Source organism: Dunckerocampus dactyliophorus, chromosome 4, assembly GCF_027744805.1.
Source record: "Dunckerocampus dactyliophorus isolate RoL2022-P2 chromosome 4, RoL_Ddac_1.1, whole genome shotgun sequence".
In the NCBI taxonomy this organism is placed as follows: Eukaryota; Metazoa; Chordata; class Actinopteri; order Syngnathiformes; family Syngnathidae; genus Dunckerocampus; species Dunckerocampus dactyliophorus.
The window spans coordinates 19,879,741-19,904,813 of record NC_072822.1 but is presented as its reverse complement, the minus strand read 5'-3'; the positions used below and the strand labels follow the sequence as shown (position 1 = coordinate 19,904,813).

General features: G+C 40.7%; 1 protein-coding gene across 7 annotated transcripts in view; it reads right to left on the bottom strand.

The window, feature by feature from the left end:
• Nucleotides 1-1,527: 1,527 nt before the first annotated feature.
• The window catches only part of pbx3b (pre-B-cell leukemia homeobox 3b), a 70,880-nt gene continuing 47,334 nt past the window's right edge, over nucleotides 1,528-25,073 (bottom strand). For 2 of the 7 annotated variants that reach the window (XM_054773155.1, XM_054773156.1), the window contains exons 3-10: nucleotides 21,615-21,856; nucleotides 17,648-17,838; nucleotides 15,652-15,787; nucleotides 14,840-14,869; nucleotides 11,358-11,523; nucleotides 10,709-10,786; nucleotides 9,316-9,405; nucleotides 1,528-3,058 (exon numbers count right to left, since the gene is read on the bottom strand). In XM_054773155.1, the coding sequence (XP_054629130.1) occupies nucleotides 9,359-9,405; nucleotides 10,709-10,786; nucleotides 11,358-11,523; nucleotides 14,840-14,869; nucleotides 15,652-15,787; nucleotides 17,648-17,838; nucleotides 21,615-21,856 (890 nt within the window). In that variant the 3' untranslated portion in view covers nucleotides 1,528-3,058; nucleotides 9,316-9,358. Of the gene's footprint in view, nucleotides 3,059-9,315; nucleotides 9,406-10,137; nucleotides 10,251-10,708; nucleotides 10,787-11,357; nucleotides 11,524-14,839; nucleotides 14,870-15,651; nucleotides 15,788-17,647; nucleotides 17,839-21,614; nucleotides 21,857-25,073 lie in introns of all 7 variants that reach the window. The other 5 variants (XM_054773157.1, XM_054773158.1, XM_054773160.1 and 2 more) reach the window with 4 other exon arrangements.

Genomic DNA, 25,073 nt, shown 5'->3' with positions numbered 1-25,073 from the left:
ACCAAAAAACATGCTGAAGGGGCAGACGCTAACCGAGGTTACGCTGTATTCATTTGTGTGGGTATCTATGACGAGTGTGTGTCCATCTATCCATCCATTTTCTATGCTACCTATGGGTCGTTGGGGTATGCTGGAGCCTTTCCCAGCTGGCTTTGGGCGAGAGGCGTGGTACACCCTGTACTGGTCGCCATAAACAAACAACCATTCACACTCACATCCGGAGTACACGGTGAAACATGCAAACTCCACAAAGCGGAGGTTCGAACCCACGTCTTCCCGATCTCCTGACTGTGTGGCCAACATGCTAACCACTCGGCCACCGTGCAGCCACGAGTGTGTGTATCCCCATAAATATATATGTAATTTGCATGAAAAGGTGTTCAATTAAGTTCTCCACTGGTTGAGTTGACAAATATACTCCTTTGCGAAACCGTGTACTGTACTGCGCTTGCATTTGACTCTAGCTGTTACAGCTCACTTGTCTCTTTCCCATCCATCCATTCCCATCCCTTTCCCATACACTTGGGCTTGGACCAAAAGAAAATATTTTATGCATGAGTGTGAAGCGATTTACCAGGAGCATCCAAGACTGAGCTGGACTGGACTGGATTTAAGAATTGTGTAGAGAAAAAAAAAGGACAATAAATGGACGTCAATTTCCTTGTGGAATTTGTAACCAGCGATCCATTAACTTGACAGCTGGCATTTCTGTGAATAGCACTGATGTCAGCTCCGTACTGGCTGCAATTCAACCAGGTTGCATCCTCACCTTCTGTATTGGACAATTTATTGGCTACATGTGCATTATAAATAAAGACTGTAAAGCACTGCAAGGGGCGAGTAAAGCTTCTACCTTTCATACATTATCACATTTTTGGAGATGTGCTGAATGAGCTAGGTTTATAGTTGTAATAGTCCTGAGTTTCATACGCTGCACTTTGCTTTGTCCCTATACAGATGTTTGTGCCACATAAAAATGTGCAGCTTTCCGCAGCTTTTTTGTGGTATTGTTGCCAGCATTATTTAATTGGATTCTTATTTGTGAATTTATGAAGACTAACCTGCCTTACTCGTTGATAGTAGGAGAACACCTGCATAGGCTCGGTCATGATTTGTAAGTGTGTTTTGTTGCGATAAAATGTTTAAAACAATATGGTACATTCTCTGTAAATGACATTGCATATTGCAGTATTAATCTTATTTTGCACAAACAGTGTTTATTTGTGAAATGAGCATCACAGTAAAAAAAAAAAGCATGTGTTCATTCATTATACAAGATGTGACCTCACATTAGTTTGAGGGGAGAGCTCCTGTGTAAATCGGATATCAGTATCAGATAAAGCCAATGTCAAGCATCTCTAATTATCAACCTCATGCAAATAACCATAACATTAAATTGCATCAATGTTCAGTTGGGAGCTAGCTTAAAAAATATATCCAATTACGATTAGTGGATAAGTGCAGCAGTGTGCTGCTATCCTTTGCTGGTAGTTTATGCTGCAGTTGAAGAAAAAAAAAACAGCATGCTGTCATGAAAGCAAAAGTTTTATTCATGTTTGAAATTACACAACTACCACAAGGAAGACTTTTCAGTCCAGGGTGTAGTTCGGTTAGAAAGCAACACTAAACATGTTTATTACATTAGAATCACTGCCACAAATCATTTGTCATGACTTTTCAGTTTCAGAATCACATACAATAGAAAAAAGAGAAAAGAAGTTTGAACCCTGTTGAACAGAGCTGGAAATATACAGTTCTGAATACTGAAACTTCTATGCATTACAGTTTTAATAGTGACTTTTTTTTCTTTGTTTTTTGGGTATGATTTAGTAATAAGATGAGCAACATTCAAAATGTTTTTATTTCAGTATTTACAACAGTTTTACTGTTAATTTATCGCAATTTTAATCGCACCTCCTTCATAAAAGCCACAGACCAACAATGTACTCGCTCCGCTATTCTTCATGGTATTAATGTTACCATGTTCACTTTTTGTTTTGTTTTTTTTTTAAGCTGCAATATAGCAACAGCGTTTTATTAAAAGATTAAAATATACATTACATTACATAGAGAATGAGGAGGCTTACAGTGTTACAAGATGTCATCAAAATAAGTAAAGGAATTCAACAGAAGTAGGACAGAAAAAAAAACAACCAAAAACAGAAAACATGGTGATGATGTTTAGAGGTAGTATGTGAGCACTCTAAGCTACAGGCATGGAAGAATCTGTATGAATTGTAATGAGGTAATAAAGCTGTTTATTTATTGGTGGGATGTTTAATTACTCTGAAGCGAAGTGTTGTACAAGTTTGTGTGTGTCATCGGGCCTTTGCAAGTGAGGAGCTGTTGTTGGGGATTTGATGATTTCCACAAGCAGTACAAAAATGTTTATATGTACATACTAAACATCACATTGTGAAATATGGGCGGTGTCATGTTATGGTAAAGCAATCAATTACATGTCTTTATGCTCCAGACTTTGAATAGTCATTGGCTGCCAAGTAAGTACAATGTTGCCGTTGAGCTGTCAACAGTGGTGATGTTGAGTTCCAATAGTCCAGCAAACAGCTGCTTTAATGACGTATTACAAGAAATCAAAGAGAAAGCAACTTTGAAAAAGGAGTAAGTGCATACTGTTGACATTTCAAATGGCATGTAAAATACACGTGTCATCCTGCATTTTCAATACAGAGGATAAAATGAAAGTCTGAGTGACTACCATTGGAGGGTTGACTTAATCCTACAACAAACAAGCTGATTTACAAAGAAAACACTGAGACAACCAAGAAATGCTGGCTCTTGATGGTGGAAAATGGCATCCTCGCGTGTGGCGTGGTCATCGGACATTAGAAATGTACAGGAAAAGAAAACAACTGTGGCATGAAAAGGTTTTGCATGTCCTCTGTAGTTGGGCGGCCAGTTAGAGTCTATGCCCAGCTCAAGACTCAAATGCATGACGAGTTGATCAGTTGGAGGTATCGGAGTGTACACTGCCAGGTCCCTCTGTCAGCGATATTACAGAAGACGGAGTTGTTGCATCTTGCCACCCCCCATTTGTCTGAGACACAAAGAGGCGAAGGGTGAGATGACTATCACATTCTCAGCAATATGATCACATGACAATATTACACCCAAAATGACAACAGACTGCTATAATTGAGACAATAACACCCTGTGAGGCCATTAATGGCATCTGACCAGTGGCATTTCAGTATTAAAACAAATATTTTGGCTTCTACACATGAGCTGTATCAAAAATCCTGCCTTAACAAAAATAATAATGTCCAGTTTCCAATATGTTTGTTGTAGTGTTTGTAGTTTGCAGTGGTATAGAACTGAAAGCTGTTTGTAATACAGTGGCTACCTGATACCTAAGATGCTTTATTTTGCCATTTGTACATGTACACACAGTTCGAGACATTGGAACTGTTTGTGCATTAAAGTATGTAAAGACGTTTTTATTCAGCTCTTGCACTGGATGACATTAAATTTCGTAGGTAGTTCAAATTTCACAACTGATTAGCATATTGATAGTAATTTCAATAATGACCAACTAGACAGAAGAAGGACAGGAACTGGAAGTTAGAGAGAAACAGAACTACGATGATTTTGAAATATTTTTTTATCCACACATGAATTTTACAACTGAATAACACCTGTATTAAATGTGAATGTGTAAATTTTTGGAGTACATAAAAAAAAACAACCCTGCAACACAAGCGCAGTGCGGAGGTTATGTTTTTGCCAGTGTTTGATGTGTTCAAAATAATTTGAAAAGTGGATTTGGTTGAAAATTTCAGGAATTGGTGGAAAAGGGAAAAGGAACAACTGATTAAATTTTGGGGTTGATCCGGATCTGGATCCAGGAATTTTTAAAAAAGATTCTTTAACATTGCAAAATACGACCATTTTCGGCATTTGTGCATACTGTATTACTCCACAAAAAATGGTCAGAGCACTGACCTGTAAAAAAAAAATACAGGACAAGTTTCCAACAGGTTCTACAAAATATCAAAGACTGATCCAAAAACTGCAGGATTATTATTTTGGTGTGAATCACAATACGGGGAACAACACGCAAAGACTTGTTGAAATCATCTGAAATCGTCAACAATCAACAGCAACTCTATAATAGCAACATAGATTGTGCTAAAGTCAACAATATTAAATAATACATTTCATTAATTGAACAAGACCATTTACCTTATTATTTAATCTGCATCCTAAAATGACTCATGAATTGTGCAATTCGGTCAAAATTTTTACTCAAGTATTTATTCTCAATGTCGATGTCTTTATGTACCTACTTATTCTAACTATATTTATTATTTTAATTATTTTCTATTCATTATTCAGAATGTTTTCCTGTTTTATTAGTTTTATGCCATTTTAATTTCATTTTAAGACATTTTTAATTTTAATTTCAGTTAATAAATTTTATCCTCAATTTATATCTTCCTTTACCTTAACAAAACACGTAAAATATTATGGTGTGAATGATTTATCAGTTATAGATATGCAAAAGGGGCAGGATTAAATAAGCTGTTTCTTCGTGCTTCTTTTCGGACATGTTGAACTGTGCAAATGCAACTGCATGTTCCTCAATGTAATTTGTTTAGCATGTCAGAAACAAATAAACCATACCAGACCAAACCATATGTGGGATTTCATTTTACTGCTTCACAGTAAGGTATGTCCATTGTGAATACCCGTTTACTCTCCACAAAATGCTTCCTTACCCAAAAACGGGTTACAATGTTTTGTTCCAGCCTTTGAGCCATCGAATCAGCAAAGAGGCAAATTTGTTTTGCGCCCAACCAATGGGAGCGATGCCTCAAATCAGTGTCTAAGCAGATTTCGGCAACGTCCGGCAGCTTGTCGCTACATATTCTTCTGCCAGTCAGGAGGAGGGAGGTCTCGGCCCGGCTGAGGTGGGGAGAGCTGAGTGGAAGTGACAAGGCAGGGCTTCGCCAAGAGAGCCAGTCTTAGCCAGCCTGACTTTGCCTTGCTCTAGGCATGACCTAGCCTTTACTGGATCTCTGTCTACGTCACCACCAACAACACTAAAGGTTAGTCTATGCTAATATGTTCATAAAGCGCTTTCTGAATTGCTGTTATAAAACAGACGCAGTGCAACAATGACTTACTGAAGAATAATATTTTTGTGTGTGTGTCTCAATTCTCCCCTTTTTTTCGCCCCCATAAGGTAAGGTTGACTCAGTAGTGCCGGTTGCTATTTTAGTCAGGATTGTGCAAAGCTCCACTGAGCCACTAGGCACAGGTCTACAGTGCACATGGAAGTGAGAAACCTTGTGAGAAAGTGAAAAACACTTGATCTAGCTTGGGGCGGACATGTCTGCAAAGCTTATAGTAATAAGTCTTCAGCAGAGACGAAATGACACCGAAAGCTGCCGGTGCAGGCGACATCATTTTCTTGCCTATCAACTATTCACGGTTTCCTACTGCTGAATACTTTGGATATTCACTAATTCACTTCATTGCTGCAAATGACGCATTTATTGTGTTTTAAATAACATTAAAAACATGCATCTGAATGTACAAAGCAAATAAATCCATCTTTTACTAAACTACTTTAAGGTGCTGTATTCAACTTCAGCAAAAGGCTGAAATTCATGGGTGCACAAAGCTAAAGGCAAAAATGTCAAGATTTTGTCATGAATATTAAGGAATTACAAAAAAAGGCACACCTTCAAAACAGAAACCATGCACTAATGTTCTGATTCAATCTAACAGTGAGTCAAATCAATTATTGAAAGATGTTCATTTTCGCATGTAGGCAACATGTGCAACAACTAATCGATAAATCAATGATTAATTGATTGTCCAAATAATTCACAACTGTTTTGGTATTTGATTAATTGTTTTTTGATTTTAAAATGTACAGTAAATATCTTTTGATTTCAGCCTTTCACATGTGAATATTTTTTAAATTTCCTAATTCTCAGACAGTGGAACCTTGGTTAGCATCATTAATGTTCCAGAAGGGCCGATTTCACCAGAACGGACACTAATGGAATACATTTTTCCCATAAGAAATAGTGTAAATCCAGCTAATCCGTTCCAGAAACACAAAACATGTTTTTATAGTTATACAATTATAGCTTTACAGGGCGAAAACAATTTGCACATAAATCCAAATAAACGAGGAATGAAAGGGATACATGAACATTTAAGTTTACTTTTACCTTCAATGAAGATATGATACTTGATGTGACTCTTTCTCAAAGACACAATGTGCCAGCGAGACACCACATGGGCACCACCTTCCTGTTTTGCCATGATCAGTTACTGCTTGAGTTTCTCACTTCAGTAACCCAAAATGGAACCAAAAAAGTTGCAAGAGCCAGCATTTTGATAAAGAAGGTGAGAAACACTATTGAATTCAAGAAATGACAAAACAGGAAGATGGTGTCCGTGTTGTGTCTCGCTGCCACATCGTGTCTTTGGCAACAGACACCTTAAACCTTCAATCTTCAAGATATCGCTTTTATTCGTCATTTACAGTGGTGTGAAACCGTGTTTGCCCCCTTCCTGATTTCTTATTTTTTGCATGTTTGTCACACTTGAATGTTTCAGATCATCAAACAAACTGAACACAAAATGCAGTTTTTAAATGAAACGTTTTATTTTTAAGGGAGAAAAAAAATCCAAACCTACATTCCCCTGTGTGAAAATGTGATTGCTTAACTGTGATTAACTGAGAGGTATCAGTCTAGAAAAGGTTACAAAGTCATTTCTAAAGCTTTGCGACTCCAGCGAACCACAGTGAGAGCCATTATCCACAAATGGCAAAAAATGGAAGAGTGGTGAACCTTCCCAGGAGTGGCCGGCCAACCAAAATGACCCCAAGAGCGCAGCAACGACTTATCCAAAGGTCACAAAAGACCCCACAACAACCTCCAAAGAACTGTAGGCCTCACTTGCCTCAGTTAAGGTCAGTGTTCATGACTCCACGTTCAGAAAGACACTGGGAGTTCCAAGACGAAAAACACTGCTGAACAAAAGCAACATCTCAATTTTGCCAGAAGACATCTTGATGATCCCCAAGACCTTTGGGAAAATACTACAAAAGTTGAACATTTTGGAAGGTGTGTGTCTCATTACATCTGGCGTAAAAGTAACGCCGCATTTCAGAAAAAGAACATCACAACAACAGTAAAATACGGTGGTGGTAGTGTGATGGTCTGGAGCTGTTTTACTGCTTCAGGACCTGGAAGACTTTCTGTGATAAATGGAACCATGAATCTGCTGTCTGCCAAAAAATCCTGAAGGAGAAAGTCCGGCCATCTGTTAGTGACCTCAAGCTAAAACAAACTTGGGTTCTGCAGCAGGAAATGATCCAAAACACACCAGCAGGTCCACCTCTGAATGGCTGAAGACAAACAAAATGAAGACTTTGGAGCGGCCCAGTTAAAGTGCCGACCTGAATCCTACTGAGATGCTGTGGCATCGCCTTAAAAAGGCGCTTCATGCTGGAAAACCCTCCAATGTGGCTGAATTACAACAATTCTACAAAGATGAGTGGGCCAAAATTCCTCCACAGCGCTGTAAGAGATTCATTGCAAGTTATCGCAAACTCGTGATAGCAGTTGTTGCTACTATGGGTGGCCCAACCAGCAACCACTTTTTCACACAGGGCCATGTAGGTTTGGATTTTTTTTCTCCCTTAATAATAAAAAGTTTCAATTCAAAACTGCATTTTGTGTTCAGTTGTGTTGTCATTAACTAATATTCAAATTTGTTTGATGATCTGAAACATTTTAGTGTGACAAACATTCAAAAAGTAAGAAATCAGGAAAGGAGCAAACACTTTTTGACACCACTGTAAGCATTTAGAACTGTTTTATGCATGTAAAATTGTAATTGTAAAACTCTAAAAATGTGTTTTGTATTGACATTTTGGAGAGTCGACCGCTGATGACATCATAGACGGGCGACGGAGCTGACTTCCGGTTCCGGCTGCCATTTTGTTTGCAAGCTCTGCTAACAAGGACGTTTGTGATAACAATACATAAAAATACATTAAGAACCTAGGTTCCCAAAGTGGGGTACGCGTACCCCCAGGGGTACGGCAATTATAATAGGGGATACGTGAAGAAAAATTTAAAACAATTAGCGGCTAACTCTCATAATTACGAGTGTGCCTGAATGCCTTAAGGGAGAAGAAAGGAGACACAGCATGAAGTTGTTTATTGCTCTGTGTGTATTATATCGACAACTAAGTAAGTTTCATGATTATTTTGTACATTAAAAGTGTTTAATCTTGAAGGTTTCATTTATATTGGTGTTCCAATTCCCGCACGGCACAGCGGTGACAAACAGCTGTCACTGTGAGTGGGGATTCACCCAAAATCAGGCTTTATCGTTGGTTGAATGTACGTCTGTACTTCAGAGACTGCTTTATCATGATTCCCCTTCAATTTGGTATTACATTAATATGCACATTTAAACCATAGTCGTAGTGAGTTGACAAAAAAAGTGATGCTCAAATTCAACCCATTCAAACGGAAGCATGCCAACATCAGACTGGAAAAAAAGATATGTAGGATGATTACTTATCTGTTTATCAGTGCTCATGTCAAACTTTAGCAACCATGCTAAATACACATTTTTGACCTCGAATCGCTATATAATGAATTAACCAATTAATTATGTTCAATATTTCAAGTTAATTAATAAAAGGTGAATGTTTTTTAAGTGTGCGGGAGTAGGTGGTACAGTACATGGCTCCAGGTCAAATGTCTGAAGGGGTACGCCACTGTAAAAAGTTTGGGAACCACTGCATTAATAACAGTCGGGTTGACACAGTGCATTAATAACACAACAAGACTCACCAGAAAATGTACGCAAACCGAGGCAAAATCTTGGTGAAAATTTTCGCCGTTAACCGAAAAACCGGCTAACCAGTTGAGACGTTAATCCAGGTCCCACTGTATTTACACACGTCAGCTTTGACTTTGGAAAACAGTGATTGACATTTTTGCCTCTTTTCTGATATGTTGCAGACCAAACCACTAACTGGTTGTGTTTGGTTCATATTGATTTGGGCCTAACCAATTACTCAATTATTCAAAACAACTAGTATCAGATTAACCCACTAAGGAAATCATCGTTAGTTGCAGCCCTAATCACATGTAATACAATTTATTAACCTGACCTACATATATAGAAATGTTTTGATCTATTTCAGATACATGTTTTTAGGCAAACCATACCTTAAAAATCCCAGCTGCTACAGTAACTTCAGTCATGTCAGTGTTGCATTGCATAAATATTCTTAGATGCCGTACTCACATTTAAGCTGTGTGGACTGTACATGGTGTTTCGGCCAAGAGCATCACTGTATCCTGCCGTCTGACTGATAACATGGCGCAGGGTATCCACCTGAGGAGAGACAAGGTGGACAGGCCGTTCAACTCGGTGTGTGGCGGCAGGCCAACACTAACTGAACACATGCTCATTGACAGGCACTAAATACTATGAAGAAACACAAATCCATAGACAAAAAATGTGCTAAGCATAATTAGTAATTGGTTGGCTCCTAATGTTACTGACATGCTTTCAATTAAATGTATTATAGATTTGCAACAATTTATAATTTGATTTGTTGAAACAATTAAAAAAACACTTTAACTGTTTTTACTTAGTCATAAATAATAATAGACTGGTGCCATAAGTGCACAATTTGTGTGCATAATGGAAGACAGCAACAACAAACAATATCACAATATGACAAAAAGAGACAAAAGAGGATATAGGACAATAACAAAAGAGGGAAACAAGGTACCAAAAACCCAATACCAACCCAAGAGGTCAAGTCAAAGCCAAATGCATTTACCGAATCTTTCACTTAGGATGCCTGACATCTTAATTGCATTGTGCTATAATTATGTTTTGTCTGCCAAAATATTCCATCCAGCAAAATAAGTCAAAAGACACTGTTGTCGGTATCAGAGTGCCTCACTTTGCTAATTTGAGCTCTGCTCACAAGGGCATGTTTTTCTGCTTTTGCTTAGATCTGCTTCAGACTGCAGTGTGGATGGCTCAGTACACAGGCAAGACAAGGACAGCCCTCTGCACCCGCAGTGAGTAGCTGTCCCTGATTGTTGATCCTACCTGTGACTGTACATTGGCTCCGACTTGTGCCCCTTGGTAAGAATCCCCATTCAGACTCTGCATGCTCAAGAACATGTCCCCAGAGTTTGGGAGGTTAAAAGAACCTGAAGAACCTAGAGAGGGAAGATGTAAGTAGCTGAATAACATGAGCGGGCTATAAAAGGAAGGCATACACAAGTAAGGCATACACACAGCTCACATCCACACATACAAACGCACACACACGTATCTGAATAAATGGAAGCCAACTCAAACAGACACATACAAATATAGTGAGGAAAAACGCCTATAAAGCAAGCAAGTACCAGAGCGAAGGGGGAAAGCAAAAGGAGCAAATAAACAAACACATTGGGACGATATGCAGGAAGACTGAAAAAGGATTTGGTATTTTTACCAACATGATGGGCACAAATGAAGTGAGAATCACACAACACAAGGGGCCAGTTCTACATGTGGTTGGTCGCTTAAAGCTCCCAATTGCTCCACATCATCTAATCCCAATCTAACACTGGCGGGAGGTATCACATGATAAATGACAAGAACAATAAGAAGCTTATGAAAAGACCAGTACCAGTAAACATGTTGGTTAAAAGACTGTTTTTGCTCTCTGCAGAATCCAGCTGAAACTCTTCATCTTTCATCTGGAATCCTGGGTGCAAGAAAAAGGGACCACTTCATAAGCTTACCACATCCCGATGAAGCTCAACCCAGTCCAAATTCAGCACATTCCACATTCTAGTCTCATTTTCAGACATTATGGTTTTTAAAAAAAATGTTATATGACTCTAAAATGCAAATAATAATGTGTAGTCATGCTCCCAGCTATAATGTTTACACTTTATTAAAGAAAATAATACACAGCCATTCCTTGTGACTACATACTATAACATATAAAATGACAGAAGCTTGACAGAAAAGTCAAGGGAAAACAAATCCCATGGCAATATTCATATTTATTTTCTGTTCTTTTCCAAAAATACATGTATTCTCAGTTCACAAGTCAGGAACGCTTCCTTTATGCATGAGTTTGCTTGGCACCGAGTGTCTTATAGACAGGAGACACTGTGATCCCCAAGCTGGGAGCTGAGCCTGTCACTCTCGCCTGTGTGAATGGTGCATGAGAGAGTGAGGCAGGGAGGGAGGTAGGCAGCAGGTTAAAGGCCTGAGGTGCAGGGCAGGTCTTTTTTCATCTCTTTTGTTTATTATGCAGGAGTGCCTACCAGAGTTAGGTGTAGTAGGGGAGTTGGCCTGGCTGTTCTGCACTGCAGCGGCTGCAGCGTGTGCCGCATTTACAGCAGTCTTGGCGGCGTACAGGTTGGCCTCCTCCTGAAACTTGCCAATATTTTTCTTGTAGCGGATCCGTTTGTTTCCGAACCAGTTGGATACCTGCGTGGAAGAGCAGAGAGGGGAGGAACAGAGGAGTCAGACGTCAAGCAGCCACAGCAGCGTGCACTGAGCAGTGTGACTGTTTCAAGATGTCATGTTTGGGTCCATCAAGTACCCAATTCCCAGCCCCTGCAGCAATGTCCACTGGGTACACAAGCTAATTAAGCCATAATAAGGAGCCACTTGTGTCTTCTCATGGATGGGAGCCTGACATGCTCTCAGCTGCGTCTCCTGACAAAACCCAAACACGAGGGGCCCCTGCTGCTTTGACACGTCTTCACGCTATTGTGTGTGGCTGGTTGTTAAGGATACACACCTCCGCCCGAAATACACACACGATTGATGAATTAAAAAAAATGTATACCAGATGAAAAGACATAAGAAATGCAGATGATTACAAACCATAAACCCTTTGCAACTTAATAAAAGCAATCAGATATTGGAGGGCAACGCTAATATCAATACATAAAATAACCCTGCACAGACTTGTAGAAACTTTGTCGAAGTGCCCCAATTACTTAATTATATTTATTTGATATTTTCCTTTCTTCTATATACTCTTTTCCCCCGTTAGGAATGCTTTACTAAAACGACTCTGTTTACTTGTATTAATGGCAAAGAGACTATTTCATTATTTTGATAATTTAGAGGAATTCTTTTTAAAAATATGTTGTTATTATTTCAATGCGTAAATATATTTTTTGTTTGAATGCCTATATGTTTGTTTAAAAAATAGTACAACATTTTAAATACATTTAACAGTAGCCACTGTCCAAACAATACTGTATGTCATATCTGACATCTGACATTTTAATCATTTTCTTCAAAATACATAGTTTGCTGTGCAGAAACGAAAGTCTTCGGGGAAGGACACGTGTTAAGGTGAAAGGAGTAGTGGGTACTGGACATTTGCAGCAGTTTGAAATGCTAATTTCATTGAAGTGAATGTGTAACATTAGTCAGGCACTAAAAAGTTGTATGAATCTTTTGTGTGGATGCTGGCTCTGCGATAAGAGCAGAATAATGATGAGATGATGCGTGCTTTTAATGGTTCTATAAATTAGAGTGTCTCATTGCTGTGCTGCTGCCCCCCAGCCCCCACCCCATCCTCTCTATCTCTCTGGCCTTGCAGCCCACTGCTGGACCAGCCAAAGAGCAGCTGCCCCTAATGACGCTTTATTTAATTTCCACCCATGCGCTTAAATTTTAATATCCCCAGCAGCCAGCCAATGTTGTGGCATAAAAAGCAACTGGATTTGCAGGACAACAGATCATTTCTATCCTGCACATCTCGGTGCTCTAAATCTTTAATATCTAAGCAATTAAAATTAATGACCATTCAGGCGAGACCCACTGTCGGCAGCAGGGTTTCTTTGACATCAATTGTTTGATGGCTTTACCTAGAGGTTAAACTAACAAGCAAGGTTTAATTGGAAGCAATGAAAGCCCTGGCTATCATCCCTTTTACTTAACCTGCTTATAGTGGATTGTAATGACGTAATCTTCACACGTTTTTATAAAGGTCACAAAGTGAAAATCGCATCATTTATTCACGCCATCATCTGTGTCTCATCCAAACATGCAAAAAAGGGATTTTTTTTTTTCAGTAGTGAAAACATTTAATCATCAAGCGTGATCTTGCACTTTTAGCACATTTTAATGGACGCAAGTCATTCAGTTTGCCGACTGAATATGAAATGCGAGGTGTTTACAGTTAAAGCATGAGCCGTGTTTGTGTTCTTTTGTAATAACATGTAATATGAGTCCACTGCTACATATAAGCCTGAGCAGGCACACAGTGAGGCAAACCCTTAAATGTCACATATATTTTTCCCCTGCCCCCTGAGCTCCAGCTTTAGTGGTTCTGCGGGTCAGTCTAGTATCGAGCAATGCAAGGTGTGGATCACAACCTAATCTATAGAACTAATTCGCTTCCATCTTGGAGAAGGCCATGCATCCAGTCAACCGATAAGTAAGGGCAGAGCTTGGGTATTAACACTGGGATACCTGACATCAGCAGCCTTAAAGCCAGTGATTGTGTAATAAGCATGTGGACTGTTTGCAAGAACACAACAGAGTCGCTACACGTTGTGAGAGGCAGAGTAGCTGTGTTATACTCCATTTCAATCAATAATCCTCCACAGTCAATGAAAAGGAATGCTTGATTAGTCTATGACCACAGTTTTGACAGCCGTGAGCTTTCCAACAAATACAACATTTTCATTTTTCTCCGAAAGCCATGCCGTCAGTTATGAAAGATCCATAAATAATGAGCGGGCAAAGCCCCCTCAGTGCACTGGGATCTGAATAGTGGATTCTGATGAATGAAGAGAATTACAGCCAATTACTATTAATTTATTTCTTTACATTTCTAGACTTCTGGAGCAGCCATGGACCTTTAAACAACCATGCAAAGAAAATATGAAACAAGTTTCATTGAAGGTATCCGCATTTGCATTTCATCCTTGCCAACAATAATGCACAGTGTTTCGTCAGCAATGATGTATTGAGCAAAACTGCCGAGTGATATTGGCATACCACTCACGATGGATGGTTTTTACTTGATGAACTGTTCGAGTAATCAACAACTTATTTAGCTGCCAATGGACTGTGACTGTATAAGGCCGTTGTGCTGTGAGGGCAAACATACTAAGGGCGCACGGGGCAATGGGTGGGCATCAGACTGTGTTACTTACTTAAAAAAAACTGAAGCATTAATAAGTAAATAACAACGTCTGCCGTGGCCTCTGTTTGTCAAGGAGTGTGCCAGTAATGGGGCCTGCGATGACTTCAAGTGCATTTTTAAAGGCATTCTAATTCTTGCAAGCAGTGATTTGTTCTCATGAGAAAGGGTACACAGCAGCCTGCGACTAGGTGATGCTACATATGTGCCTGTACCTTTAAGTGGTGTAATATGACTGGCCATGAGCTAGTGGAGTAATAGAACAAAACTTGGAGGTTCAAAACACCACACAACCTGTTGATGCCAAACAACAAACAAAACAATGTGGCAAACAATAGTCAATGCAAAATAGCAAGTACACACAAATATGATGAGAACATTGGTGTGCTTGTAAAGTATGAGCTGACCAAAATAGTCAATGAAACTGTGCTGTTTAAAGGTGGGATGTGAATTAAACTCTTTTAAAAATGTAAAGTATAATCAAGCTTATTAGTGTAATTTATAATAGCATTAGCAATTGATGTAGTTGTGTGGAGGAGGGGGGGTTCTGTGCAGTGAAGTGGCTATTACATACATAAACAAAAGAGATAACAAAGAAATGAAAACAGTGGATCAGGAGAAGTTATGACATACCTGAGATACTGTGATGGTGCTTCCCACCCCCTGAAGGCAAAAAAGAATGGGCTTTTACAGTATCTGACTCTTCATGACTACACTCAATATACCCCTCAACACTCCCCTCCCCACACAGAACAAAACACTGCAGATGAATCGTTATGGTATAGATTAATGCCTCGGTTATATTGTGCCTCATGAGGACGAGCATAGAACGGTATTACGTGTTTGCGTTAAGAGTCTACATTGTAGTCAGCAGGAAATAGCATGGGAGCGAGCTCAGTAATACTTGAGGGGTGGGGGGGGTTAGGTGCGAGAGATATTGCCTTCAGGTTTATACCTAATAAGGAGGCTATGCTATTCAAGTGGGAGAGTCGCATCTTGTAGGCTTTAAACCGCATTAGTAGAGTCTAGCAAGGTCATATTACAGTGTTGTGAAGCACCAGACATCTGTTTTTTTTGCTATCCTGAAATTGATGATTTCTTCACATTTTATGACCTGAGTGAATGACAGGCAGGAGAGAGCGCATGTGGTGGATGGGAATGAGTGTTGTGGGGGGGAACGAATGGCAGGGTAGCAGGCATTGGGGCAGTTAAGGAAGGACAGCATAGTGCTTGATTGAGGCCAAGATGATGGTCCTCCCCTCCCTGTGGCCCTGCTATGACTGACTGGGACCAGCCTTGACTGAAGCATCATTAGGCAGTCACAATGTCAAGGTTAGCTGAGGACGTCGTGTCTTGGTGGTGTAACCCACGGTAACGGCCCCTCTAGGCTTCCCCCTTCTCAACCCTTATTAGCCACCAGCTACTATTCGATGAGTGCTACCCACCTGGGAAACTGTGATGCTGCACTTCTTGGCCAGCTCCTCTTTCGCCTCCTCGCTTGGGTAAGGGTTGCTGAGGTGCGAGTAGAAATACTCATTCAAAATTTCTGTCGCCTGCTTGCTGAAGTTTCTCCTTTTCCGCCTGAGTGGGGAGCAAAACGAGAGAAAGGCCGAGCGAGCCTATTAGTGGGACCGGCATTAACTCATCCATTTGGATCACACAAATTGCACAATCAATCTTGCACATAAATGGTGAAAATGATGAGGAATGGGCTCTGAGGCTGCGAGGAGCAGAATACTGTGTCCTGCTTCGAGTCTCGTCAAGACAAAGAAGACCAGGTTCCAACTGATACACTGACAAGCACACACACAACCTCTAAACACATACAATGTTAACTTTGGTCTGTTGGTCTCCAATTTCCAGTCCAAGCGTGTAATGTGCAGAGTTTAGTGCAGCGGATGGGTGGGCTTCGTGATGGAGCGCAAAGCCCAGTCGGAGTGCATCTCGGTACATTATAGAAATCACGGCATGCACAGTTGAGCATTGTTCCTTAAGTGCCACAGCCCCAGGGATCTCCAGCAGAAACAAGCAAACTCTAACTAGATCTGGGTCCGCGTCCCTCCCAAGGGCACTACTTATCACGTTCTTGAGCATTTGCTTATTTTTTGCCGTGTTTACTGCGCATAGCACAGGCAGTGGGCAGCAAATGTGCTTCCGCTTGGATTGTTAGGCCGAAATTTGTGTTAAGCCTGGTAAAACATTGCTGCACTGTTAACGGTTACAGTAACTCTTAACATGTTTTACACATGACGTGGTCAGTTTATTTTCAGGTGTGAAGGAAGGATTGTTTTTAAAAACACCTCATGCATGTAGCATGGATATTTTAAAGTCAATCATTTCAGAATTGCTCACCCTGCCAGCAAGAGCCTGCTTTGACAAGAATTTAGTCAGATTTTTGTTGAAACGTACTGCTTAGTTGAAACTCTTTTTTTTTTTTTAGGCGACTTTAAGGTTTTATTACTTCTGTTAAGGTAAAGAAATGAAGAAATGAAAGATGTATCCCAACTCCAAAGCTTTTTCAGCATAATATGTCCACTATTGTTTGAGTGTGTCACTACTGGGGATTCAACGGTGCGCTGTATCATACTATGTGTGTGTGCACGCGTGCCTGTGCAGGCTGGCGAAACACCCTCCACACGACATAATGTCACATTACCCACGCTGTACATATTTCAAGTGAGGGTCAGCCTGCGGAAAAGAGGCAGAAAAGGCGAAGCAGAGATCTAGGCAACACCTCTATGTCAGCGATGCACGGAGGCGACTCCGGACGGCTCTCCTCAGCGGAGGTGTCCAGAGGGCCCCCTGCCTCCTGAACCCGACTTCACGTTGCGGTGCACCTGTTTATGAGAACTTGAGTGCATAAGTTGGGTGCATAAAATGAAAGGAGTGTGCTGCTGTACTGTTGCACCCCTAGTCACTACAGAGGTTTGTGAAACCCCCTAAAGCAGGGGTGTCCAAAGTGGGCCCCGGGGGACATTTGCAGTCCGTGATTCCTTTGTTGTTGGCCCGCTGCACGTTGTAGAAATAAAATTAAAGGATTAGTATAAAACATTTCAGCTTTTTTCTTTAGATATTTTCTCATTTTGCTGCACAAAGCTTTTCCTTTGTTATAAAGGTGTTTTTTTTAATTTTTGTATAAACTAAACATATATCAAAGTGGCCCCCAGCATCCTTTGATTTTTCTGTATGTGGCCCTCTGTGGAAAAGGTTTGGACACCCCTGCCCTAAAGTTTGTGCAGTAATGCAGAGATGAAGGGAAATAGTTTAGTTTGAAGTAATGGTGTGCATAACTTTTTGTAGGAGTTACCACTAAATTCTTGTGAGAACACACTGACAGAGATAGGAACAAAACCGCAACACGACGTAAAAAAGACCTCACCCACCGGGTTTGGCTATATGGGGCAAAGAGAAGCAGTAAACTTGAGAAATACATGCACTGACCTGGCATCAAGGAATCTGGAGCGCAGGATCATGACAGCCTCACAGGTGCTCTGTTTCAGTTGCATTTGGATGGAGCTGAACTTACGGTGGATGATTCCCACCATGCGCTCAATCTCTTTGGGAGAGATGGGCCGTGTGCGAGACTGTTCCCGCAGCAGGTTCATCACATGGGTAGTGAATTCGTTACATGCCTGTCGAGTAGAAACAGAGACAAAAGCAGCCAAAGTCAGTTTTGTAAATGTCACAAGAGTGGGAGCTCTTTAGAAACACCAAAGAGCCTTTTGACTGTTCTCTACAATTGCACACATTTTTCATAAAGAAATGACTTCATTATACGCAAGCTCTTCTTGTTAAAAGCTTCAACTGAGTGCAGTGTTTATATATTACTTTGACATAATAGGTGAAGTCATCTATGAATATAAATGCCAATTTGCAATTTGGCTTGGCCCTAATGCAGAGAGAATTTAAACAGCTTTCCGTTAAATCAGTAGTTCATACATGATTAATTAGAATAACTCATTTATGTAGTGCACACTTTAGCTCATTACCCTGAGTAAAATTCGTTAGGTATTTACATTTAGATAATTAAAACCTGGAAATACCCCTAAGAAAGATGCATTCACTCTAGGCAAAGTGGTACATGTCCCTGCAAACCCACCTCCACTCACAGAGAGTAAATTAGACTAATTTACCTCTCTGGCTCAATGAGGAATTACTGTTACATTTTCATTTCTTTTCTTTTTTTTTTACAATAATGCCTCTGTGTTTAATGGCAGGATCAAAGTGCCAGGTGAGAGCATCATACTTTTAGTGGACACAGATCACTTACAGTTACAGAGACACTAATACATTATTTCTAAAGTGATCTCCCCCTCCTGTTACTTGTTAATTCATAGATCTATGTGTGGAGCATGGAGCACAAGTGAATAATTAGAACAAACCTAAATGTGAAAGAAATCATGTAATTACACCATTTGGTGTACTGTAGTACTGACAAAAAATATTAGGACACCTGTCCATGATACCTAGTGGAAGTAAAATGAAACAAATAATCTGGAGTTGCTCTCCCTGTGAATTGGTGAATTGTTGTATTGTACCTTTGGCACATTAAATCTTGTGGTATTAATAAAGATGTGGACGGACTACTCGCAGCATTGCTTGTTTATTCAGCCATCTTGAATCACAATCTCGCAATACTTAGTTTACACAATACTACGGTATCCTGTAAGGTTCACTCATTTGGCAAACACAAATTAGAATGTTATACAAACTAGTCAGTTTGCTGTATCAACAATAAGTTCAATCTTTGTGAAGAAATAAGAAAACAGGGAAGCCAATGTTGCAAAACAGAGCTCACATACGATCTAAGGACCTGTCCACACAGGAACATTTTCAGGTGGAAATGGTAACGTATTTTATTGTTTCAGCCTTTCATCCACACGGCAACAACGTTCTGGGTGCCCTGAAACGTTATTTTTGGAAAACGGCTTCCAGAGTGGGAGAATTTGTCGTTGTCGTTGCCGTGTGGACAAGAAAACACTAGTTTCTGAGAATGATGACATCGCCGCCCTGTCACCAACGCGTGACCAGAAGTGACTGGTTGTGTACTGCTGCCGAAAAGCCAACATAATATCTGAGTATTTCGACTGGCATGTCTCCCAGTCAGTGTTCCCTCTAAGGTGTGTCCCTGTAAAATCACGTACTGCTCCAGCCTTCTCAGCGCACAGCAAATTTATGTATTGCACAAAATAAAATCCAACCTAAACTGCAAATAAAATGAATACATACCGATTTATTCTGTACCATTTTGCAATGTAACTCCACGAGTGACAGGGGACAACAAGCGGTAACAACATATGACGCAATGACGGACACTGTGCAGCCAATGATGAGATCCTGTTGGTCCGTATTTACTTACGCAGCCAGTCAATTCATTAACAGTGTGTTATGTAGTACAGTACATGCGGCTGTTTTGCAGGTTAGCGTTACGAGAGTTAAATACTGCTTGCTAACCGCATATTATTGCAAAACAACCATACGGTGGTCTGGCTGTGTGTGCAAACAAAAGAACAAGAGGTGAATCTGGGTGAGATATTTTCTGTTTTGAATGAAAAAGGGCTGCTCTGAAAAGCATGCTGCAAAGCCAAAGCCAGTTTTATGAGTATAAAGTGTGGTGAATGTGTGGCTTAAACGTGCATGTAATACTGCTGCGCTTTTATTTTGATGACCGGACTTCCTGGATACAGAAAGCTGTACGGCGAGTTTGCCCAAGTGCTGCCGAAAGTACCGGAAGATGTATTTTTTTTTTTACATTTTTTTACTTAGACAAAAGTAAACATACACAGCAAAAATGGCATCAATTTCAAATAAAACAGGCTGCTGCAAAACAGAAAGGAAATTAAAGTATACATAAATAACAAAATTAATGGTAAACGGAAAATTTAATTACAAACTAGGTTTCCTCCAAGATTCAGATAATTAATTGGATGAGATAGTTCCACGGCTTGTTTTGTCTGATTTTGACGATATAAAAAAACTACATTGTGACATACACCTTGCCGACTTGTTGAACCCACTCATACAAAATACAACAGAATGGAAGTTGGAGTAACTCAGGTTTTTTCAGGTGTGATACTACAGTGTGCGAGTCATACCGAGAGGTCCAAGGAATGCTGAAGTCGTTTGTGTGTGTGCTCCCAGTTGACATTCTGCTGATATTTTTTTGTCTTGTAGTCCAAATTGACTCACAGAAGTAATTCCACTTTCCAAGTCAGGTGGAAGACGACGGAACATGCATTCTTTATACTTTGGGGGTACCCAGTGGTTCTGTCTATGTATCCGTTTACGGCGCCACCTGTAGGTGTGACTTATGTATTACATGGTTTTCACTCAGTGATCCTCTCTCGTGTGAACGTGACTATTTAGTGATCCAACTTTTTTTAACCTGCCAAAAAACAAAACAAAACCCAGGAGCATTTCCATGTGGACACAGCCTAAGAAATACCCTCCTTTTTTCCCACTCCTTGCCATCTTGTCAGCAATATCTTCAATAAAGGTAAAATTTTGGGGTGTCTGGAATGGATTATTGGATTTAAATTACTTTCTATGGGAAAAATTGCTTTGGTGTTTGTACGTTTCAGTTTTTGAACGTACGATTTTGGAACCAATTAACGAAAACCACTGCATTTGTGAGCAAAAAGGTTACTCATCTTGGACGATGTTTATTCTAGTTCATCTCAATGATGATTGGTGTAGTTTAGGTCAAGGCTCTCAAGTTGTTCCACCACCAAATGATGTCATCCAACCACGGACCTTATTATGTCCACTGGGGCACAGTATACTCAAATAGAATGCAGTCTTCCACAAACAGTTCAGAAATACAAATTAGTGAAATTGAGATTCAGGTGAAATTAAGAATTAACTGATACACTAAAATGCATGTCCCAAGACTTTTGAAAATATAACAGGATTTGCACTACCAACATTATTTTTCTTTAATATAGAGTAAAACGTGGCTGTACGATGGACTAGTGGTTAGCATGTTTGCCACAAAGTCAGGAGAACCGGAAGATCTGTGTGCATGTTGCGTGTTCTACGCGTGCATGCATGAGTTTTCTCCGAGTACTCCGGCTTCCTCCCACATCCCAAAAACGCGCATATTAGGTTAATTGGCATCTCTAAATTGTCCATAGGTATGAAAGTGAGTGTGTGTGTGTGAGTGTCTACATATGCAGGTCCAGGGTGTACCCCACCTCCAGCCCAAAGTCAGCTGGGATAGGGTCCAGCATACCCTTGTGATCCTATTGAGGATTAAGCGGCATAGAAAATGTATGAATGAATGAACGGAGTAAAAAGTACAAATCAGGTTGCAATGTCTATAATTACAAATGTTTTCACACAATGGTAGATCACATCATCTCGATGCTCAGGTGATCTTAAACTGGGTACAGCAGAGACCTCTCCTCACCTGTTCATACTTCTCCAGCTCTGTGTGGTAGATCTGTCTGATCTGGGTGAGCTTAGCTCTGTAGTCGGAATGTTCAATAGAATTGTCAGCCGCCCCGCCTGAGGCCGCGGCTGCAGCGGCGGCGGCTGCAGATCCGCCACCTTTTTCTGGTCCTGCCACGCCCTCTGCCAGCAGCATGTTGTCTAAACGCATGAGTTGGGGGTCTGGTGGGTCCTCTTCCTGGGCACCCCGGATACTGAGACCTGAAGCAACAAAGACACAGGAAGGGACTGTCAGATGAAGTCATGCGGTGACATACATTTAACAGACATTTCTTTAGGTACCCTGATGAGAGGTCACTCACCCAACACCCTTCACTATAAAGGAGAGCAGTTTTGCACTGCTACAACAGTAAACAGTGCCAACTAAAACTGAGCATTATTATTAGGCAAAATCTTCCATGCAGGTGTGCAAAGTAGTTCACCGGGAAAATAAAATATATTTACAAAACAAACCTTAGGCCTGACTGATCTATTGAGAACAATTAAACGCATTAAGTCTACATAGTCTCCCTTGGCGTGATGTTTTCCCCGCAGGTATGTAGTCAGCGCCTTCTGAGAATGTGCTGTGTTCCTGTCGCCAATGTGTAAGCCTGTTCTTTTATTTAGACACTGCAGTGCACACTGTGTACGGGGAGGTTGACATGACAGCAACATCCATAAACTGACAAATGCTCAATGGTGAAGTGGCACTCGTACTTTGTGAAAAGATCCTAAACAGAGAAGTACATCCCCACTGTCTTTGTTTTTGACATTGAATGCCAGGAACTCTGCAGTGCGCCTACTATTTAACCTTTTCCTTGTTGGCTGTGAAGATCTGAATGGGCACAATAAATTTTGCAGCATTTGTTACCTTAGTAGCAAGAGCGCCCGATGAATTCTATGTGGAACATTCATTAATTCTTCTCAAGCAATCAGACCCTGCTGTTTTCTGTCTCATAAGCCTGTCAGCAAGTTGTAACCACTCAGTAGATAGAATTCATGCACACCTGGATGCACTGTCAATGCAGGCATCATTTATAGTAAAATGAAAAATATGGGTCAGTATTACAAGAAAAAATGTACTGGATAAAACAAGCAGACAGTAAACACTGTGAGTGTCCACTCAAATGTTCTTATTTCCAGTTATTTCAGCTCTCGCAGTTCAGGGATTTTCACCAGCTCATTACAGCGACATTAAGATATGGCTAGCCCCTGGATTCTAAATAAGAATATCAGTTGCTCTATTGTGTCCGCCAGTAGACATGCAATGTGAGATGTGATTTGACCGACTGTCTGACCCTGCACACCACTCACAGTCAGCACTAGCCAGAAAATCGGAATTCCCCTTTTAAGCGTTATAAAGTAACCAAAAATAAGAAGCAAAAATAGGAGACGCCATCTTTATCCACTCCTCCAATGATCTTGTGTATTGTTGAGCTACCGTGTCAGTGAAAAACAAATTTGCCTCTATTTATGGATTGGCTGGCTTTGAGTCTTTGAGGTGTAATGGTGTGAGAGGAGTGGATGAATGTGGCTATTTGTGTTGGAGACATTGAGATGCTGGACAAGGCTCCATCAGGCTCGCACAGCCAAACCAACCATGTGGACAATATGCCGCTTGCTCCACTAACCCTCGTCCACATCACACTGCATCTGCACAACTCTCACACCCAAAGCTCTCATTGTGGGGGGAGATGTTCCAGGTTGTGCACACACAAAAATGGCACATGATTCCAATGTTGATATATTTCAGCATGCTCTAATAGCTGGTGGTTTGTCTGCCACTGAGGCTCATATTTTCCTAATTCAGTATTTACTCTCGCTCTCGGATTCAAGGCAAGCTGGGCACGTTGTACTTTTTCTCTGTGGTTGTGGTGGTTGTAAGTAGCTAGGCACGTTTTTCATGTCAGGTATATTAAATATAACTCTGGTATGCGGCGTACATTTCCACACCAAACCCAGTTGTCAGTTTTACTCCACTCACTCCTGTATCCAAGGGAAATGCAGCTGAGGGAATTTAAAGGGCTTTTCAACTAAATGGGCATAAATCACTGGTTTCATTCAAACTAAATAATCACGGACCATAAAGACCTACTTGTCTCTCACCATATATTACCACAAAGTTCCTGTGTGTAATAACGTGGCCATTCACAGCAAAGAAAAAGCGAAGCATTAAGTGACATGTAATCATGTTAGTCCGCTGACATGTGGAGTGGCCGTGACATTTTTATCATACATGTCCATTTCTATTTGGGAAATCAGCAGGATAAAAATGATTACTCGGCTATGCTGAGAAGCCAACGGCCCCGCAGGAGTCCACCAGGGTGTATTTGAGCCACAAGCAGCTACGGCAGGTCATTCATAACACACATGTTTGGAGGGGTAAAGTGTCTGTCCCTTGTTCAAGCACAGAAATTGTGAAAAGCGTGGAGAAAAAAAACAACAAAAATGGAAGAATAACTATTTTAAAATAACAGAGCAATGTGTCTCTGTCTTTGCACCTTTGTTGGAGAAGCTTAAGATTGCAAAATCACAGTTTCAGCTCAGCATCATCACCCGGTTCTCACCAAATAGGCTTGAGTCAGATAATATCTTTAATTTGCTGTGTGGTTGACAAATCTGTATAGTAACTTGCAAAGCCACAGTCAAATTCTACCTCGGAAATGCTGCTTGCCTGCTCAAATCTTTATCCCTTTTTTTGTCTGATGATATGGGTATTAAAACAAGTTTGGGCACCCGAGTTAGTGTTAATCCACCTCCGCAGTCAAAGTGGGATTTATCTCAGTGCGAGGGAACGTGCGCGAGCCGTGTCACCTTGGTGCACTCCGTTTGCCAGAGCGACTTGAGAATGAGAAATCCATATCTGCACTGGTTACTTCACAGAACTCCAATGATGCTGGCTCACTAAATTACCAGAACTTATTGAATGATGTAAAGGGAAAAAAAATCCGAAATCCTCATAACAGTCTGACATGCCCTTAATCAGCTTCATTTGTCATTCAAACAATACAGGTGAGGTTGTTCTCCTCTGTGGATGAAAAAAAGAACAAACTATGATGAATCCATCTCTATCAGTCAGCTCTTCTTGTCATTTTTTTCAGGTTTCACGGTTACTATCTGATACAAGCAAGTAACACATTTGCGAGATAAAGACAATGCAGCTTTTAATCCCATACAATAATTTCCGGTTTGTGCCTGTTGTCTCGTCCATCACTCCCTGCTTGAATCCCTGACAGTGATCTGAGCACTGCCTCGGGCTGCTCTCCTTTTCTCCCACCGCCTCTTCCCTTGTGCCCTCCTTTATTCTTTGGGCTTAGATGACCTTTGGCCCGCTGCTTGTTTACTCTCATCACTGAAGTGTGAGCAGGAGAGCCATAAAGGCAGAGCCCTGCTGGGTTAATGTGGCCTGCTGAGGAGAGAAGGGGCAGCATCGGGGTCC